The sequence below is a fragment of the Lethenteron reissneri genome, chromosome 51 (assembly GCF_015708825.2).
Source record: "Lethenteron reissneri isolate LAM-NWPU_2019-01 chromosome 51, ASM1570882v1, whole genome shotgun sequence".
NCBI lineage: Eukaryota > Metazoa > Chordata > Hyperoartia > Petromyzontiformes > Petromyzontidae > Lethenteron > Lethenteron reissneri.
The window spans coordinates 8,440,801-8,462,399 of record NC_083829.1 but is presented as its reverse complement, the minus strand read 5'-3'; the positions used below and the strand labels follow the sequence as shown (position 1 = coordinate 8,462,399).

Here is a 21,599-nt window from a genome sequence, read left to right as displayed (position 1 = left end):
GCCGTGGCGCCCTTCAAAAGCCGTCGCGCTTCCCAACGTCCCTTTTATCGCCGCCCGATCACCCCCCCCCCTCTCCCCCCTCCTCTCTCTCCTCCTCGCATAATTTTAATAACGAAATGAAATAATAATGAGTCGAGCGAGATCTCACGGGCACACTCCCCGTCTCACACTCCCCCTCCTCCTTCTCCTCGTCGTCGTGTCGCGAGGCCTTCAAACCACCTCGCGCGTGAGTGCCACCACGCTCGCTGGCGCCGCGGGCGGGCGCGCGAGCGCGCGGATCCGCACAAAGCGGCCTCTGTGTCCAGCTGTGGTCGCCGCTGCTGCTGCTGCTGCTGCTGCTACAGCTGCTGTAGCTGCGATGACCACGATGATGAGCTGGAGAGGGGTGATGATGATGATGAGCTGGAGAGAGGTGATGATGATGAAGATGATGAGCTGAAGTGGTGATGATGATGATGATGAGCTGGAGAGGGGTGATGATGATGATGAGCTGGAGAGGGGTGATGATGATGATGATGGTAAGGAAGATGATGATGAGCTGGAAAGGTGATGATGATGAGGACGATGAGCTGGAGAGGTAACGATGATGATCATCCGGAGAGAGGTGGTGATGATGATGAGCTGGAGAGGAGTGATGATGATGATGAGGATGATGAGCTGGAGAGGGGTGATGATGATGATGATAAACTGGAGAAAGGTGAGGATGATGAGGATGATGATGATGAGGAAGATGATGATGAGCTGGAAAGGTGATGATGATGAGGATGATGAGCTGGAGAGGTAACGATGATGATCATCCGCAGAGAGGTGATGATGATGAAAATGATGAGCTGAAGTGGTGATGATGATGATGATGAGCTGGAAATGTGCCAGATTTTGACATATGAAAAGAAATCCGATACATTTGGACTCTCGGTGACTTTGGAAACTGATAACATCTCATGCACGTGAAAGTCGAGTCATCATGAATAAATAAATAACAAATAAACCTTCCCCTGGCAGTGAATTTACGTGATTTTTTCTCACGCTTCACCACAGAGCCAAAGACCCCAAATGTCAATCGCCCAAAATCAAACAGCAATGACAAAATTGCAATCGATGTAGTTACCACGTTTTTTTTTCTTGAGCGAGCTTATTTATTACGATGGCTTGGGATGGGGGGGGGGCAACGGAAGATGGAATTCCACATTGAAGCAGTGCGTGGGGAAAACGCAGGAAGAGATTTGAGGTGACCTGCAGTGTTGTGGATAAGTTGGTGGGTGAGTCAGTGAGTGAGTGGGTGAATGAGTGAGTAGGTGGGCGATTGAGTGTAAACGTGGGCGGGTGAGTAGGTGGGTGGGTGAGTTAGTGAGTGAGTGGGTGAATGAGTGAGTAGGTGGGCGATTGAGTGGACACGTGGACGGGTGAGTAGGTTGGTGGGTCAGTGAGTGAGTGAATTAATGGGTGAGTGAATGAGTGGGTGAGGGGCTGGGTGGGGAGGGATGGGCTGGGTGGGGAGGGGAGGGTGGAGAGGGGCTGGGTGGGGAGGGTGGGGCTGGGTGGGGAGGGTGGGGAGGGGCTGGGTGGGGAGGGGCTGGGCGGGGAGGGTGGGGAGGGGCTGTGTGGGGAGGGTGGGGCTGGGTGGGAGGGGTGGGGCTGGGTGGGGAGGGGCTGGTCACCCCGTGGTGCCCTTATAAAACTCAACGTTTAACCTACTCACGCCGGCTTGTGCCCGCCCTTACAGTCGGGCATATTTGCGGAATACACCACGCCGCCGTTGACCCTGGCCATTGACCGAGCAACCCAACGTTCCAACCAGCTCCCTCCGCAGGAATGTGTTACCCATGAGCTTATAGAGAGACTAATGACCTCGCATGGAGTTAATAGACTTGCATCGCATCAGAGAGAGTCACAGTCTAATAAAAATTACCCATAGACTTGCGTAGCGCCTCGTAGACTTCCATAGAGTCATAAAGGGTTAGAGTGACTTACAGAGACCCAAATACTCGCGTAAATATACAGATAGACTGTATATTTAGACATCCATGGACTCACATCAAGGCCCATAGATTGACGAAGACGATTTTGAGATGAAGCCGGGTTCTCAAGTGTAGCAGTAGGTTCATGGTCTTAGCCAAGTCACCATTGACTGCACTGAATGTTGGCAAACCCCTCGATCTCCGAGCATTCTGTCAAGCGACGAACATCACCCTCTACTCTCTCTCTGTGTGTGTGTGTAGTGGACCGAAGTGTCTAGCTCTCTGATGATCATGGTTGGCTGACGTACGGTGCACAAGAAGTCCACCGTGCGTTCATACAAAAACAAAGATCCCCCGTGTAGCCTTAACAGACTGTATGGGCAAGGGCTGTTAGCGAGCACCTATGAAGGGCGGCACGGTCCACGAGGGGGTGGGTGGCCAGCACTACGCCTGAGCGCCTTTGTCTCCCCAGTGGCGATGTTTACACACCGCACCAGGTACTCATTTTTTGGCTGAGTCGACTTAGGAGAGGCCCAGGACCGGTTCAAAGAATCGTCACCGGTGTTGGCCGTGAGAGTTCATAGCGCAGCGCGCTAACCGCTACACTACCGCTCCCCACGTTCACACACAAAGACAAAGATCCCCTGTATAGCCTTAACAGACTGTAGGGACAAGTGCTGTTAGCGAGCACCTATGAAGGCCGGAACGGTACACGAGGGGGTGGCTGGCCAGCACCACGCCCGAGCGCCTTTGTCTCCCTAGTGGCGATGTTTACACACCGCACCAGGTACTCATTTGAGTCTGAGTCGATCTAGGGGAGGCCCGGGACCGGTTCAGATAATCGTCACTGATGTTGGCAGTGAGCGGGAATCGAACCCGTGTCGCCGGGTTCATAGCGCAGCGCGCTAACCGCTACACCACCGCTCCCCCACGTTCACACGCACACGGAGAAGGTGGCTTGCAACGCTTGCGCGAGTGTTCCGAATGCATTTCTCGGTGGGTGTCGTGACGCACGCATCGCGATTTTTGAGTGACATTCGGCGAGCCCGGGCGGACCAATTTAGACGCTGAACATCCCCCCCCCCTCACCCCCCTCACCCCCCCCTCACCCCCCCCCCTCACCCCCCACCCCCCCACCCCCTTAGTCGTTGGCAGCGACTCAGCCAACGGGAGGTGCCACCGGGCTGTGAGTAAACGCAGCTGGGCCCGCGTGCTCGCTCCTCTCGTTGGCTACGTCACTATAAAGGGGGGCAGCTGCCACCGGGGGAGAGGGAACGACGCCTCCGATGGGGGGGGGGGGGTTAGATTCCATCTCCCGGCTTGGCAGTGGAAACAACGGGGGGGGCTGGGGGGGAGAGGGGGGGGCTAGTTTTTAACCCCCCCCCCCTCTCCCCTCCGCTGACTCTGTCCACCCAACTGGGGGGGGGGGGGGGCGGAAAAGGCCTCTGTGCCCACGTGGACGGCGCCCTCCTTGTCACCTGATCACGTGCCCGCTCGTGGGCGTGGCTTGCGCGACGACGAGCACCACCACGTGACGTGTTCTTTGTGTTGCGCGTGACGCGTCGAGCGCCACAACGCGTGCGTTTGGGTTATTGTGTTGCGCGTGACTTTGTGTGTTTCGTATCGAAATCGCCTCCTGTGCTGTTGCTGCTGGCGGCAATTAAAAGTGGTTTTCAGGTCAAAAGTCTGTCCACCCAGCGGCAGGAGTCGGTGGGGTTCAACCGCCGCCATCGGCTGGCGGGTTCGCACGTGGTCGTGATGGTGGTGGTGGAGAGACAGAGGTCGCAAACGGGTTTTGATTCCTTACCCGTACCCGTACCCGGCCGCACCAGGGTCGCAAACGGCTACCCGTACCCGTACTTGGCCGGGTACGGGTAGCCGGGTATCGGGTAGGGTACGGGTATCGGGTACCCGGTTGCGACCTCTGTGGAGAGGTTAGAGTGGGGGTTAGACTCTCGCCGTAGTTTCCTCCAAGGCGTCGGGCCGACGTGGAGGGAAAGGCCACGGGTCTCGTCCAGCAGAGGGATGCCATCTGGAGCTCCCCCTCCAGAATCAGAATCAGAGAGGGTTTTATTCGCCATGAAAGTTCGCACAGACAAGGAATTTACTTTGGCCGGAAGGTGCATACATTCAACATTTAGGAATCTTAAATCTTAAATAAGATTTAAGATTCGGAGGCCAATAGAGGCAGAGCCAGGGACCGACTCCGCCGCGTGAGCCGGTCCCTGGCTCCCGAGCCAAATCCGCTCGCCCCAAATTCGGCTGCTGTTTGCTCGATAAATTTGTCGCTTCGCGCTCGGATTCACGATGCGGTCATACGCGAATCGACTTTCACACCCACCCCCACCCACTCACACACCCCCACCCACACACCACTACCCACACCCACCCACACACCACTACCCACACCCACCCACACACCCCCCGTCCCACCCATCCACACCCACCCACACACCACTACCCACACCCACCCACACACCACTACCCACACCCACCCACACACCCCCACCCACACCCCTACCCCCACACACCCACACACCCACACACCCCCACACACCCACACCCACACACCCCCACACCCACCCACCCCACACACCCCCACCCACACACCCCCACCCACACCCCTATCCACACACACCCACACACCCCTACCCACATCCACCCACACACCCCCACACCCACCCACATCCACCCACATCCACACCCACCCACACCCACCCACCCGCTCGCTCGCCCGGGCCTGATGAGATGAGTCACCCACTCACCCCCCTAACCCTCCCCCTCCTTTCTTCGTCCACTCACCCCCTTTGCTCATATCTCCTCATTTTTGGCAGGCGTGTGCTTCATTTTTATTACGTTTTTTGGGGGGGGGGGGGGCGTGCGGGGGGGGTGCGGGGGGGAGGAGGTTGGGCAGCGGACGGGACTTGAACAGAGAGCGTCTGTGTGGAGATGCGAGGGCGTGCGTGCGTGCGTGTGTGCGTATGTGTGTGCATGCGTGTGTGTGTGTGCGCGCGTGTGTGTGTGTGTGTGCGTGTGTGTGTGCATGTGTGTGTGTGTGCGTGCGTGCGTGTGTGCGTGCGTGTGTGTGCGTGCGTGTGTGGTGTGTGTGCGTGTGTGTGTGTGAGCTTGTGTGTGTGTGTGCGTGCATGTGCGTGCGCGCGTGTGTGTGTGCACGCGTGTGTGTGTGTGCGTGCGTGTGTGTGCGTGCGTGTGTGTGTGAGCGTGCGTGCGTGTGCGTGCGTGCGTGGAGAAGCAGGAGAGTGAAGGAGCGTGCAGATCAAGGTGTGTGGCCGCGTTGGGGGTGTCACGGACACGAGCGATGGCGTTATCAGTGTGCGTTCTTAGTCTCCGCTCGTCGTGTGGGGAGCGGCGGGACAGCGGTTAGCGCGCTGCGAGCCCAGCGACTCGGGTTGACGAATATCAAAACCCGGTCCTGGGCCTCTCCTAGCTCGACTCGGCCTCAAACGAGTACCTGGTGCGGTGTGTAATCAGCGCCACTGGGGAGACAAAGGCGGCCGGGCGTGGTTCTGGCCACCGACTTCCTCGTGTGCCATGCCGGCCTTCATAGGTGCTCGATAACAGCACTTGTCGTAAGAGTCCGTTAAGGCTACACGGGGCATCTTCGATCTGTGCGTATCTCGTGGGCGACCCGAGTTCGACTCCCGCTCGTGGCCAACACCAGTGACGATTATCGGAACCAATCCTTCGCCTCCCTGAGGTCGTCTCAGCCCCACTGGGGAGACAAAGGCGGCCCGGCGTGGTGCTGGCCACCCACCAACCCCACGCGTGCCTCCAAGAGCACTTGCCCCAACAGTCTGCGTGGGTTATACCGGGAGCTTTGCCTGTCTTTCTGTGTGTGTGTGTGTGTTGAAGTGTCTGCGAGCGAGTTTGTACTAAATTGAAGCTTTCAGGCCAATTCGCGAGCGATTCCCCGGTGTGGCGGGGAAAGACTCGTATAAAGAGGTCAGTGTCGCATTTCAGGATTTGAGAATTCAGGAATCCAGACACCCAGGATGGCCCCAATCCGTGCCACCCATCCCAAGTGAGAACCCAGTGGGAAAATAAAATAAACCAGAGCCATGTTCAGTGGTGGAACTGCGAATGCAGAAGTGCCAGCGTGAAACCTGTTCCTCCTGCAGCCCATGCGCCCTCACTCACCACGCCACTGTCTTTCCCAGTGGCGATGTTTTTTACGCACCGCGCCAGGTACTCATTTGAGGCCGAGTCGACCTAGGGGAGGCCCAGGACCGGTTCAGATAATCGCCACTGGCCTTGGCCGTGAACGGGAATCGAACATGGGTCGCTCCAGTCGATGTACCCACACTTGACCTCACCACCACACAGCCATCAGATGACTGGTGTAGATATGGACACTCCTGGGTGGCCAGCGGTGTTGTTGAAGGGTGGATTTAAAAAAAGAAAAACATCAATTGAGATGGATTCAAACCGGCGAACCTCTGGGTTTAATGAGGCGTTGTTCTGCTCACCATCCTTTCCACCGTGGCAAAACGCCCACGAATCCACGCCATCCGTGATTATTGAAAAAATAAATATATGCACCGTGTATAAATGAAATCAATATGGTCCCTGGTATAAATGAAATGTAATTTTGAGTGAGGACGAGGAATTCTTGGCTCTGTGTGGAGCCACGTTGCACGGGGGGTAAAAAAAAAACCGAGTGGATTTTTTTGAGTCTAAAGAAGCGTTTGCAAAAAAGAAAAGTGTGGTGGGGTTTCTGCAAGACTCCGCACACGTGACGAACGCGTGTCCACCGCTTACCACCCTCACCTCACCTCCCACCACCTCATCTCACCACACACCACATCACTCACCTCGCCCGTTGCACATCATTACTCATCTCATCACACATCGTTCCCCACATCCCTCACCTCACATCACTCACAACATCAACATCACTTGTATCCCCTCCACACACTCTCCTGCCTCTCCCGTTTCATCTCACTCTACTCCCCTCCACGCACTCTCCTGCCTCTCCCCTCTCATCTCACTCTACTCCCCTCCACGCACTCTCCTACTTCTCCCCTCTCATCTCACTCTACTCCCCTCCACGCACTCTCCTGCCTCTCCCCTCTCATCTCACTCTACTCCCCTCCACGCACTCTCCTGCCTCTCCCCTCTCATCTCACTCTACTCCCCTCCACGCACTCTCCTACTTCTCCCCTCTCATCTCACTCTACTCCCCTCCACGCACTCTCCTGCCTCTCCCCTCTCATCTCACTCTACTCCCCTCCACGCACTCTCCTACTTCTCCCCTCTCATCTCACTCTACTCCCCTCCACGCACTCTCCTGCCTCTCCCCTCTCATCTCACTCTACTCCCCTCCACGCACTCTCCTACTTCTCCCCTCTCATCTCACTCTACTCCCCTCCACGCACTCTCCTGCCTCTCCCCTCTCATCTCACTCTACTCCTCTCCACGCACTCTCCTACTTATCCCCTCTCATCTCACTCTACCCCCTCCACACACTCTCCTGCCTCTCCCCTCTCATCTCACTCAACTCCCCTCCACGTACTCTTCTGCCTCTCCCCTCTCATCTCACTCCACTCCCCTCCACGCTCTCTCCTGCCTCTCCCCTCTCATCTCACTCTACCCCCTCCACGCACTCTCCTACTTCTCCCCTCTCATCTCACTCTGCTCACCTCCACACACTCTCCTGCCTCTCCCTCTCATCTCACTCTACTCCCCTCCATACACAATGCGTGTTAGCCACCTGGTGCTTCGCTCGTTGTTATGAGCGTCGCTACTTCGCCCTCCGTTGGTTTAACCCGTGGATGAATCATAGGCAGGTCATCCGGAATGTTTCAACCCGGCGTAAGATGTTCCATTAAGGGGGCTTCACGTTTGGCAAGCATAGCGAAGGGATGGATGGCATGACTGTGGCTGAGAAAACCCACAGCTTCGTATAGAAAGACCGGCCAGGCAGCTTGCACAAAACGTCATTCATCCGAGCGGCTCCAAAGACAAAGATCCCCCATACAGCCTTAACAGACTGTAGGGGCAAGTGCTGTTAGCGAGCACCTATGAAGGCCGAAACTGTACGCGAGGGAGTGGGTGGCCAGCACCACGCCCGACCGCCTTTGTCTCCCCAGTGGCGATGTTTACACATCGCACCAGCTACTCATTGGAGGCTGAGATAGAGACCCCATCCACCCTCCGAGGAGCACCGCACTCACAACAACAAATGTTGCAACAACGACAACAACGACAACAACAACGAAAACCCGCACAGAATAAACCCGGGCTGGGTGGGGATTAATCAGCATTTCCTATATTGGCACCGACATCGTTATACATCGCTATGAGTTGTGTAGCACGGCATAGCGTGTAAAGGCTCCTAAGGATATACAATATATATAAAAGTGTTCTTGGGGTGCGCGGACAGGGCTTAATCCCCACCCCCCCAACCCAACATTTTTCGGGTCGCCGGTAAACTGGAAGACGTTGGCGACTTTTGAACAAAAGCATCAGCCCAAAGCCGGCGGCGTAGTCGCATCGCTGGATGTTGATGTGCCGGATCGTGGAGGTCATTTTTACATGTCCAGGTCACACGGTAGAGTGGACTGGGGGTGGGGGGGGTTGGCACACCATCGATAATTATTATCCACCGCTGAAATGAAGCCAGTGTGGCTTTTTGTGTGTTGTGTGTGTGTTGTGTGTGTGTGGTGTGTGTGTGTGATGTGTGTGTGTGGTGTGTGTGGTGTGTGTGTGGTGTGTGTGTGTGGTGTGTGTGTGTTGTGTGTGTGTGGTGTTGTGTGTGTGTGGTGTGTGTGTGTGATGTGTGTGTGTGGTGTGTGTGGTGTGTGTGTGTGGTGTGTGTGGTGTGTGTGTGTGGTGTGTGTGTGGTGTGTGTGTGGTGTGTGTGTGTGTGTTGTGTGTGTGGTGTGTGTGTTGTGTGTGTGTGTTGTGTGTGTGTGGTGTGTGTGTGTGTTGTGTGTGTGGTGTGTGTGTGTGTTGTGTGTGTTGTGTGTGTGTGGTGTGTGTGTGGTGTGTGTGGTGTGTGTGTTGTGTGTGGTGTGTGTGTGGTGTGTCTGAGCATAATGCGCGCGCAGGGAGAGGGCGGAACACACACAAAAAATTACGAAGTCGAAGATACTTGCGGCGAGAGGGGTAGAGGGTGGGGGGAAATGGGGGGTTAAAATACGTCTGAGTAACCGAAATTTTTTTAAATCCAAAATCGAGTTTTAAAATTTTAAAAAGCGACATTGGCCGATTTTAGCATTTTTTGCGAAGCGAGACTTTGTCGCTTGTAGGTGGTGAGGTTCGGTTGGCCCAGCGAGTCTCGGCGAGTGTTGCCGGGGGACTCCGCACGCTTCTTTGGCCGTGGCTCCAAAAAGTGGTTGACTCTCCCTCTCTCTCACCCTTTGAAATGCCTTCCATTCAGCAGCGGTAACAAACACTGGTCAACTAAAAAAAAACATTTTTTTCTGGCCTGGACTTTTGCAGCTGTTTTAGACTAATTTCAGGGTGCTGATTCCTAATCTGATCTCAGATTTGCTCTATATCACATCTCATTTTATGCTATCGGCATACCCCATTTTCATTGATTTTACCCGAAATTAACTCTGTCACTTATGATTACAGGTTGTTGCGAGTCAGTGACTGTCTCCTTGGTTCTTTCGGTAAAGTCACGTACGTGACTTTACCGAAAGAACCAAGGAGATGAATCCCTGCAGTCACGAAAGCTTTAAATCGAAAAGTCAGTGACTGCTTTAGTTTTAAAATATGGTGCTGTATTTTTAGGATAGTGTGTTTATAATATCATTTTATGTAGATATCCACATTTATTTAATATTTTTCTTCTGCAGTTTTTATTGAAAATGCAATATTTGATATCTCAAAAACCTGATGTGATGCCAGATTTGGAATCGGCACCCCAAAATTACCTTATGACCGTTGGAATACCTTATGCCAGAAAAAGTGTGTTGATCAGTGAAATCAATGGGAAGTCATCGTATTGTTCTGCTCGCTCGCAGATTGAAATATCCAGAACTGGCTGATCCACTGCGGTCACACGCTCAGAGTCAGTCTCCTCCTTGTCGCTCATCTATTGCTACTATCATGGTTGCTGTCGCTGTGAACGTCACTCATTTGTTCTTCCACCAATGCTGAGTGCTCGGCCCACTGCAGGTCACACCAACACTCACCACACTGCAGGTCTCACCAACACTCACCACACTGCAGGTCTCACCAACACTCACCACACTGCAGGTCTCACCAACACTCACCACACTGGCAGGTCTCACCAACACTCACCACACTGCAGGTCTCACCAACACTCACCACACTGCAGGTCTCACCAACACTCACCACACTGCAGGTCTCACCAACACTCACCACACTGCAGGTGGCATCACTCACCACACTGCAGGTCACCTGACTTCTTGTTCTGCTTCTTTCGCTCGCACCGCTCCGCCGTCTCTTTTTCTCCAAGCTCTTTCTTACCTCTTCTCATTTCAATAAACGTGTTAAATCTCGATTTAAAGCTTTCGTGACTGCAGGGATTCATCTTCTTGGTTCTTTCGGTAAAGTCACGTAGAAGGGAAGTAATAAAATAATAAAAATAAAACATAATAAAATGAATTACGTGGCTTTACCGAAAGAACCAAGAAGGTGTTAAATCTCGTCTTATGCAACTTGGATGAGGCTGGTTTGGTGTTTTTTTCTCTGACCGCTTGGCATAGTGAGCCTTGCGTCTTGTGCTTTGCAATTGTTGCATAAAATAATTTATAATAATAATAAACCGAGACAACGCAGGGACAATTGATCAACTTGTGAACGAGCAACAGCGGCGAGTACAGGTGTCGGTGTGAAGATCAAAGCAAGAAGCAGTGTCAACCCTCTGGTCGGCATTTTATTCATTTATTTATTTCTGTCGTGGACTAAAGGTAACGACACCATTCGGTTTCTCAATATTTGTGTATAACAAGAATTGAGAAGTTCGGTTGGGGGATTGGGTTAAAACTAAAAATCTACAGGTTGAGAAAGCAGAACAGGGAGAAAGTGAGTTCCAGAGTTGACCAGCGATGGGCGTGCGAGTGGACCAGGGAGAGAAGTCCCAGAGAAAGTTTTTTTGTTTCCAGAGAGGACCACGTCATCAATAATGATCTCATGAAAAAGAAAAGAAAACGGTGTTACGTTTAACAAATATGTATAGTAGTAATCATAATAATGCATGTTTGTATATATATTTATTTTTTATAACTGTTGTACAAGCAGCCAGCCACTTAATAATCAAGTTAAAACGAAACCACTAGATAGCTTATTTCTTATATCACTACTTCTGTAAATGCTAAAACGCTTAGGCGATGTTAGCATACTCAAGTCGACTTTGCAACAGAATAATATCTCAAACAAGTTACCGTATTCCTCTGGATTACGAGACGCTCTGGAAGGTAAGACGGACCCAGAACCTTTGGTGTGAAGAAGGCCTCCTGCCTGAAACGTCGACATTTCTCCCTTTAAGACCTGTGTGCGTTATTAAGGCATGTGCGTGTGTTGTTAAAGTCTGTGTGTGTGTATTATTAAGGCATGTCTCTCTCTCCGTGGTCGCGTGGATTTTTCTCCGGAGTCTCAGGTGTTTTCCCTCCCCATTTCGAATCAACGTCAGGGCATTTAGAGAAATTGGCTGCTGCTGCTGCTCTGCATTTCCACACGGTCAGCCCCCTTCGTTGAGCTATCATTTGTGATAGCCAGTTCGCTACTGAAAAAAAGTTGTTTAGCTCAGTTTAAGGCCTGTGTGTGTGTGTTATTCAGGCATGTGTGTGTGTGTTCAGGTCTGTGTGTATGTGTTCAGGTCTGTGTGTGTGTTATTCAGGTCTGTGTGTGTGTGTTATTCAGGTCTGTGTGTGTGTGTTCAGGTCTGTGTGTGTGTTATTCAGGTCTGTTTTTTATTCAGGCCTGTGTGTGTGTGTTCAGGTCTGTGTGTGTGTGTTATTCAGGTCTGTGTGTGTGTGTTCAGGTCTGTGTGTGTGTGTTATTCAGGTCTGTGTGTGTGTGTGTTCAGGTCTGTGTGTGTGTTATTCAGGTATGTGTGTGTGTGTTATTCAGGTCTGTGTGTTATTCAGGCCTGTGTGTGTTGTGTTCAGGTCTATGTGTGTATTATTCAGGTATGTGTGTGTGTTATTCAGGTCTGTGTGTGTGTTCAGGTCTGTGTGTGTGTGTTCAGGTCTGTGTGTGTGTGTGTGTGTTATTCAGGTCTGTGTGTGTGTGTTATTCAGGTCTGTGTGTGTGTGTGTGTTCAGGTCTGTGTGTGTGTGTGTTCAGGTCTGTGTGTGTGTGTTATTCAGGTCTGTGTGTGTGTTCAGGTCTATGTGTGTGTGTTATTCAGGTCTGTGTGTGTGTGTGTTATTCCGGCCTGTGTGTGTGTGTGTTATTCAGGCCTGTGTGTGTGTGTTATTCAGGCCTGTGTGTGTGTTATTCAGGCCTGTGTGTGTGTTCAAGCCTGTGTGTGTGTGTTCAGGCCTGTGTGTGTGTGTTCAGGCCTGTGTGTGTGTGTGTTACTGACAAAGTCTTTTGGCTTTTTCTTTTACGTGCCCTAACTTTGGGCTGATTTGGAGCAGGGCTAAAATAAAAGGTGCGTCTCGTAATCTGAAAAAAAAATAATGGTAAATCGTGTTTGCTTCCTTCTAACTTACACAAAACAAAGCTTTACCGAGTCTGATAGACCAACGTGTTGTGCAGGAGAGGGCCCTTGCCATCAAGATGTTTGACCCGCTTCCCTCTGCGCGTGACCCCACCGGGTGCAAGGGAGGCGTGTGCCAGTTACCACGGAGGAAAACCGCGTGCTCGCTCGCTACTCGATGCGACGCACCGCGACTTGCAACCGCACGAAGCGTGGCAGGCCGCAAGTCCGCTCCGTCGACGAGGTCACAGAACAATGACGAGGTCACACAACAATGACGAGGTCACAGAACGATGACGAGGTCACAGAACGATGACGAGGTCACACAACGATGACGAGGTCACACAACGATGACGAGGTCACACAACGATGACGAGGTCACAGAACGATGACGAGGTCACAGAACGATGACGAGGTCACAGAACGATGACGAGGTCACAGAACGATGACGAGGTCACACAACAATGACGAGGTCACAAAACGATGACGAGGTCACAGAACGATGACGAGGTCACAGAACGATGACGAGGTCACAGAACGATGACGAGGTCACAGAACGATGACGAGGTCACACAACAATGACGAGGTCACACAACGATGACGAGGTCACAGAACGATGACGAGGTCACAGAACGATGACGAGGTCACACAACAATGACGAGGTCACACAACGATGACGAGGTCACACAACGATGACGAGGTCACAGAACGATGACGAGGTCACAGAACGATGACGAGGTCACAGAACGATGACGAGGTCACAGAACGATGACGAGGTCACAGAACGATGACGAGGTCACAGAACGATGACGAGGTCACACAACAATGACGAGGTCACACAACGATGACGAGGTCACACAACGATGACGAGGTCACACAACGATGCCGCTGCTACGGAGGTTTTCTCGGGTGGTCAGTGACGATCCTGCACCCCAATGTGTCTCTCTTCCACACTTCCACCCACCCACCCTCTCCCACGACGCTACCCTCCCACATCTCCTACTCTCGTCAAATCCCCGTGTCACATGGAGTCATGTTTGTTGTACTTCCCCCGCACCTCCGATTAGCACGGTTGGCTACGTACGGTGCGAAAGAAGTTCAACATGCGGTACATACAGAAGAGAATCTCAGAAGCGACTGGTACCAATTCCACCACCCTGAACTCTCAACTCCACTGTCTCATCTCTCGCCTGTCCCCACGACGCTTCGGGTCGCCACCGCTCCCACCGCAGTCCGAACCCGGGACAGATTCCCCGCGCAGCGCTCGTTCTTTTGGCAGAACTGTGCGGAAAACGGGTGCATCGTGACATCGTAACAACTCAACTCCAAACAGATCTCACGACTCCCGGACGGGTGGCAACCCTCAGCCCTTGCCCACTGTGCCCCCCCCCCCTCCTCAATCCCGACGCTCCCCCAACCTCCCCACCACCGTCGCTCGAAGATGATCTCAGAAGTCGTCAGCAACTTTCAGCGCCCTCACTCCGACAAGCACCTCTGCCATCTCACCTCTCCCATCTCATCTCTCCCATCCCACCTCACCTCTCTCACCTCTCCCACCACCCCCACCTCTCCTCTCCCACCTCTCCCATCTCTCCTCTCCCACCTCTCCCACCTCTCTCACCTCTCCCACCTCTCCCATCTCTCCTCTCCCACCCCCCTCTCCCACCTCTCCCACCACCCCCTCTCCTCTCCCCACCTCTCCCACCTCTCCCACCTCTCCCACCTCTCCCACCTCTCCCACCTCTCCCACCTCCCCCTCCTCTCCCCACCTCACCATCCTCCTCTCCCACCTCTCCCACTCTCCCCCCACCTCCCCCACCTCTCCCCCTCTCCTCTCCCACCTCTCCCCCTCTCCCACCTCTCCCCTCCCCACCTCTCCCTCTCCCACCTCTCCTCTCCCACCCCTCCTCCCCATCTCTCCCACCTCTCCTCTCCCACCTCTCCACCCCCTCTCCCACCTCTCCCTCTTCCCACCTCTCCCCCACCTCCCACCTCTCCCCCCCTCCCACCTCCCCCACCTCCCCCACCTCCCTCTCCCACCCCACCTCTCCCATCTCACCTCTCCCATCTCACCTCCCCCACCCTCCCCCCTCTCCTCTCCCACCCCACCTCCCCCATCTCACCCCCCCCCCCCACCTCCCCCCCCCCTCCCACCCCACCTCTCCCATCTCACCTCTCCCACCTCTCACTTCCCTGCCCTTCCCTGCCCACCATTCACCCCCCTCAACCCCCCCTCCCCCCAATCCCTGAGCCTCCCCCCCCCGCCCGTTAGAAAAGAATCTCGGAGGCGACGCGCAGACACTGGAAGGCCTCTGCGGGCAGCGCGCTGCGGGTGAGGTTGTTGCCGTCCATGCGCAGGTAGCGCAGGCGCGAGTAGGCGAGCGGCGAGCCCGGAGACCCGCAGAAGCTGCTCACGGTGAACTCTGGGGGGGGTCACGCGGGATCACGCGGGGTCACGCGGGGAGAAAGGGGGGGGGGGTGAGACATGGGGGTGCGGGGTTGGGGCGGGTAAGGCGGTTGTGGCTACGTACGGTGCGAAAGAAAGTGCATGCACACATACACATGGCCGTGCAAAGAAACGCCACTGTGCATTTGGCGCTGCACTTGGCCTGGCTACACTGCAGACTTGACAGTCGAGATGGTGTCAGCGTGGCTGTCGTGCAACAAACAAGAATAGTCTCATTGGCACGGCGAGCGGGAAAGTATTGCCCCCTCCCCCCCCCCCCCAATGCTGTGTGAACCAAAGGTCACTTGAATGTACCTCGGAGGTAACTCTACAATATCCACTTCTCTTTCTCCACCTCTCTGCTCCGCCTCTGCGCGCGCGTGTGTGCGTGTGTGCGTGTGCGTGCGTGTGTGCGTGTGTGTGTGCGTGTGTGTGTGTGTGCCTCGGTCCCTCTCTTTTTTTTCCTTGCTTTGCTTCATGTGCTCCCCCCCCCCCCTTTTTTTTAAATGAAAGATTTTCCATGTTTTCCATTTTGAAACAATCTGTGCTGCTTCTTTCGTAGACACAAACACCAAGACGAAGAAGCACGCTCGGCTCCTCCATCTTACCCCTTCCCTATCTCTCTACCCCCTCTCTCTACCCCCTACCCCCTCTCTACCCCCCTGTCTCTCTACCCCCCCTCTCTCTCTACCCTCTTTCTCTCTCTACTCCCTCTCTCTCTACCCCCTCTCTCTACCCCCCTTCCCTACTCTCCCTATGTCCCCCCTGTTTTCCATGTAATTCTCTGTCTCTCTCACCCTGGATCTCGTTGGCCTCCAGGTAGAGGTTCTCCAGATGCTCGCTGACCACGGGGATCTTGTGCAGCTTGTTGTGCCCCAGGCCAAGCTCCACCAGCGACGTGGAGTTGAAGACCGCCGCCGGGACGCCCGCGTCCGTCATGGCGTTGTGCGACAGCCGCAGGTACTGGAGGCCCGTGAATTTGTTAACGAAGTCGGCGGGCACCGCGTCGATGTGGTTGTTGTCCAGGTAGAGCATCTTGATGGACGCCGGGAGGCTGTCGGGAATTTTCTTGAGTTGGTTCCCTGACAGGTCCAGCTGGATCAGCGACTTCAGGCCCTGTGGGGTTGTAGAGTTCGGGGGTGGGGGGGTCACGGTGATTGGACGGTTTAGGAGGTTGCTGTTGTTTGAAAAATGATAAGAATAGGTGTTCTAGATTTGAAGCTTTCGTGACTGCAAGGATTCATATTCTTAGGTTTTTTCGGTAAAGTCACGTAGGTAAAAAATTAAAATTAATGAAAGTAAAATAAAATAAAATCACGACGTTTCAGAGGCAACACAAGCTTCCGTCTTGCCTCCGAAACGTCGTGATTTTTATTTTATTTTACTTTTATTAATTTTAATTTTTTACCTACGTGACTTTACTGAAAAAACCTAAGAATAAGAATAGGTGTTTATTTTTTACCCTTTCTGGCAAGACAGGAGGTTGTGTTTAGACGTTCACACACCAAACAGAAACCTTTTTTCAAGGAATCGTGCCCACATTAACCGCACGCAAACTTGTGTTGAACATGCAAACACGCTCTGGTAATATCCCTGCATTGTCTTTGAAACTGATTCGTCTACGCCTTCCATAGGGCCCAGTCTCACCACCGGTGTCAGACCAGAGAACGACGCCAAAAGGCGCACAGCACAAGGGCAATGCCACGCATCGGAGCATCGATAGCTCGGGGTGAGCAGCAGCTGCACCGTGGGATACCTTGTTGTGCAGGGAATCAAGTCTGCATGAATCACACGTGCTTGTGGTAGTTGCATGCACATCGCAATAAAACTCGTATTTTATTTTGCCCGATTGGGTAAAGACCTATTTTTATTTTTCATACTTTGATACTGGCAACAAAGGTATCCCATGATAGAGTTGTTCATCTTCTTGGTTCTTTCGGTAAAGTCACGTAGAAGGAAAATAATAAAATAATAAAAATAAAACGTAATAAAATAATTCTCACGACGTTTCGGCTACAACGCAAGCAGCCGTCCTCAGGTGAAGAATGAAACGCCACCAAGCTTGGAGCGTATATTTAAGCTGGGTTGGAGGGGGAAGAAGAGCGCCTTGACAAAATAATTTGTATATCAAGAGGGATTTAGCATATTTATGGGAAATGCGTAGGAGGTGGGCATTATGCTAATCCTGCATAATGCATGGGCATAATATGACTTTGAAAACCCCCCGCCCACCTCCTAGGCATTTCCCATAAATATGCTAAATTCCTCTTGATATACAAATTATTTTGTCAAGGCGCTCTTCTTCGCCCTCCAACCCAGCTTAAATATACGCTCCAAGCTTGGTGGTGTTTCATTCTTCACCTGAGGACGGCTGCTGGCGTTGTAGCCGAAATGTCGTGAGAATTATTTTATTATGTTTTATTTTTATTATTTTATTATTTTCCTTCTACGTGACTTTACCGATAGAACCAAGAAGATGAATCCCTGCAGTCACGAAAGCTTTAAATCGAAAGATAGAGTTGTTGTTAGTTTGTTTGTTAAATGCAAGTAGTTCTAGGGAGACGATGGGGGTGGGGTTAGGCCCCTGTCCCCCCCCCCCTCCCCCCACTGATACGCCGGAAATTAGCAGTGCATTGATATTTATTTCAGAGAAAAAAAATTCGTAGGGCCCTATTGAAGAAAAAATAAAAAAAACACTTGAATTTCACTGAGCACTTGGGCCATGCCCAGTGCTCCTTGTGGCCACGTGGAGTGTGGAAGGCCTGCTGGCTGGAGGTCACGGGGACAGACCCGGCGGATGCCATGAATTGACTGGGGGAGGTCGGTCAAAAGTTCTGGCGATAAACTTTCCTCCACGCTGCCACGCAACCCTTTATTCATTTTGTTTAAAAGGAGTGCCACTCCCTCTTATTTGGCAGCCTCCTGCCCCGAGTGGAGAACTGTCCGCCCCTCGTGGCGACTGGAGCCAGAACCAGTCCACTGGATCTCCCTTAGACAGACGTCCAAACGGTTAGGGGCCATCCATTGAGTAGGTTCGCAAAAATCTGTCAAAACTTGACCCTTCCCCCCCTCCCTGTACTTTTTACCCCCCCCCCCCCCCCACACTGCGTACGTACGCTTGACTCACCCCTCCCTCCCGCCCCCGAATCCTATAGAACGGCCGATATATAATCCACTCAGAAACGATCAAGGATTAATAATATTCACGTGTTTAAGCAAACAGATTGTCCACCGCCGGACTATCTAACTCATTTGAAGGCCAATGTAGACAAATTATTATCGAGGCTTCACCCACCCCCCCCCCCCCCCCGTTTCCTATGCTACGTACATTGTCAATAGACGCCCCCATACGCAAGCGTACGAATTTAGGTTAACCCCCCACTCCCCCTTCCATGCGTACGTACTAAATAGATGGCCTCTTACTGGTCCATTCCACGTGGCCAGCCTCAGTGTTTTTCACACGCCGGCTCACGCACTCCCTCACCCGCTGGCTCGCTCACACGACCCCGGATCGGGAATCGAACCCAGGTGCTACTTGCTGGAAGGGACAAGCGATGGGTGGACGTTTGCGTCACCTTGAAGGCGGCTCCGAGGCCGTCCTCCTTGAGCTTGTTGTTGTTCATGATGAGCATCGTCAGGTTCTCCAGCTTCCCCAGAGAGCCGCCAAACTTGGACAGCTGCAACAGGGATCCCACCGCAAGCACTGAGCATGGGAACCACCACCAGCACCACCATCCATAGACTCACCACCACCAACACCAGTGCCATCCATAGACTCACCACCACAACCAGAACCATAGACTCACCACCACCACCCAGAGACCCATAGACTCACCACTAGCATCACCATCCATAGACTCACCACCATCACCCAGAGACTCACCACCACCATCCATAGACTCACCACCACCATCCATAGACTCACCACCACCACCCAGAGACTCACCACCACCACCCATAGACTCACCACCACCACCCATAGACTCACCACCACCACCCAGAGACTCACCACCACCATCCATAGACTCACCACCACCATCCATAGACTCACCACCACCATCCATAGACTCACTACCACCACCCAGAGACCCATAGACTCAACACCACCACCCATAGACTCACCACCACCACCCAGAGACTCACCACCACCATCCATAGACTCACCACCACCATCCATAGACTCACCACCACCATCCATAGACTCACCACCACCACCAGCACCACCATCCATAGACTCACTAGCACCACCACCCAGAGACTCACCACCACCATCCATAGACTCACCACCACCATCCATAGACTCACCACCACCATCCATAGACTCACCACCACCATCCATAGACTCACCACCACCAGCATCACCATCCATAGACTCACCACCACCACCCAGAGACTCACCACCACCATCCATAGACTCACCACCACCATCCATAGACTCACCACCACCATCCATAGACTCACCACCACCACCAGCATCACCATCCATAGACTCACCACCACCACCATTGCCATCCATAGACTCACCACCACCATCCATAGACTCACCACCACCATCCATAGACTCACCACCACCACCAGCACCACCATCCATAGACTCACCACCACCACCCAGAGACTCACCACCACTACCAGTGCCATCCATAGACTCACCACCACCACCATCCATAGACTCACAACCAGACCCATAGACTCACCACCACCACCCATAGACTCACCACCACCACCACCCAGAGACCCATAGAATCACCACAAGCATCACCATCCATAGACTCACAACCAGACCCATAGACTCACCAGCACCACCATCCATAGACTCACTACCACCACCCAGAGACCCATAGACTCAACACCACCACCCATAGACTCACCACCACCACCAGTGCCACCCATAGACTCACCACCAGCACCACCACCCATAGACTCACCACCACAACCAGACCCATAGACTCACCACCACCACCCAGAGACCCATAGACTCACCACCACCACTACGACCAACACCACCACCATCCAGAGACCCATAGACTCAACACCTCCACCCATAGACTCACCACCACCACCCATAGACCCACCACCAGTGCCACCCATAGACTCACCACCAGCACCACCATTCATAGACTCACCACCACCCGTAGACTCACCACCACAACCAGACCCATAGACTCACCACCACCACCCAGATATCCATACACACACCACCCTCACCCAGAGACCCATAGACTCACCACCACCCATAGACTCACCACCCCCACCACCACCACCCATAGACTCACCACCCCCACCCAGAGACCCATAGACTCACCACCACCACCCATAGACTCACGACCCCCACCACCCATAGACTCACCAACACCACCACCCAGAGACCCATAGACTCACCACCCTCACCCAGAGACCCACAGATTCACCACCACCCTCACCCAGAGACCCACAGATTCACCACGACCACCCCCACCCAGAGACCCACAGATTCACCACCACGACCGGCACCACTGCACCTTGTTGTAGCTGGCGCGCAGCTCGTGCAGGGAGCGGGGCAGCGTGGGCAGCGCGGTCAGGTTGTTGTGGTCCAGGTAGAGCTTCTCCAGGCTGCCCATCTTGCTGAACACGCCCTTGCCCACCTGGACAAGAGGATCATGTCCGCTCTAGATTTGAAGCGTTCGTGACTGCAAGGATTCATACTCTTTGGGGTTTTTTTTCGGTAAAGTCACGTCGGTAAAAAATAAATAATAAATAATACACATAATATAAATAATAATAGAAATAAAATAATAAATCACGACCGTCACAGCTGAATTTACTGTATTATCACAGTAAATTCAGCTGTGACGGCCCCACTTGATGACGGAGACTTGTGTTAAATAAATGAAAACAACTAAATTAAATCACGACGAATGTCCATGTTACTCGGCAGCCTCTCTCCTTGTGGAGGTGTGTATGTTCTACCCCCCCCCCCCCCCCCCCAGTGCCATTGCGAGTGTGTGGGGAGCGGTGGACGTTGCGGTTAGCGGACCTGCCCTACGAACCCGGCGACGCGAGTTCGATTCCCGCTCACGGCCAACGCCAGCAGCGACGATTATCTGAACCGGCCCTGGGCCTCCCCCTAGGTCGACTCAGCCTCAAATGAGTACCTGGTGCGGTGTGTAAACATCGCCACTGGGGAGACAAAGGCGGCCGGGCGTGGTACTGGCCCACCCACCCCCTCGTGCGCCGTTCCGACCCTTCATAGGCGCTCGCCAACGGCACTTGCACTTGCTCCTGCAGCCTGTCGAAGGCTACGCGGGTGACCTTTGTCGTCTTTCTGCGTGCCCCACCTTGTCGCTCAACAGCTGATTGTTGTCCACCAGCAGCCAGGACAACTCGGTCGCGTTGCTGAACGCGTCGTCCTTGATGCCCTCGATCTGGTTGCCGCTCAGGTAGACGTACTTCATCCGCGACGGGACGGGCGGCACCTCCTGGCAAGCGGTGCACGTGGACAAGTTGCAGAGGGGCAGACTCTCGCCCACAACACCTCGCGGTGTGGCGTGCGCTGTGGTGTGGTGTGCACTGTGGT

General features: G+C 53.4%; 1 protein-coding gene across 2 annotated transcripts in view; it reads right to left on the bottom strand.

The window, feature by feature from the left end:
- Nucleotides 1-14,854: 14,854 nt before the first annotated feature.
- The window catches only part of LOC133355518 (lumican-like), a 29,403-nt gene continuing 22,658 nt past the window's right edge, over nt 14,855-21,599 (bottom strand). The window contains exons 4-8 of one of the 2 annotated variants that reach the window (XM_061572847.1): nt 21,361-21,501; nt 20,545-20,667; nt 18,622-18,723; nt 15,844-16,162; nt 14,855-15,023 (exon numbers count right to left, since the gene is read on the bottom strand). In XM_061572847.1, coding sequence (XP_061428831.1) covers nt 14,869-15,023; nt 15,844-16,162; nt 18,622-18,723; nt 20,545-20,667; nt 21,361-21,501 — 840 coding nt within the window. In that variant the 3' untranslated portion in view covers nt 14,855-14,868. The remainder of the gene's footprint in view (nt 15,024-15,843; nt 16,163-18,621; nt 18,724-20,544; nt 20,668-21,360; nt 21,502-21,599) is intronic. The other variant, XM_061572848.1, reaches the window with a different exon arrangement.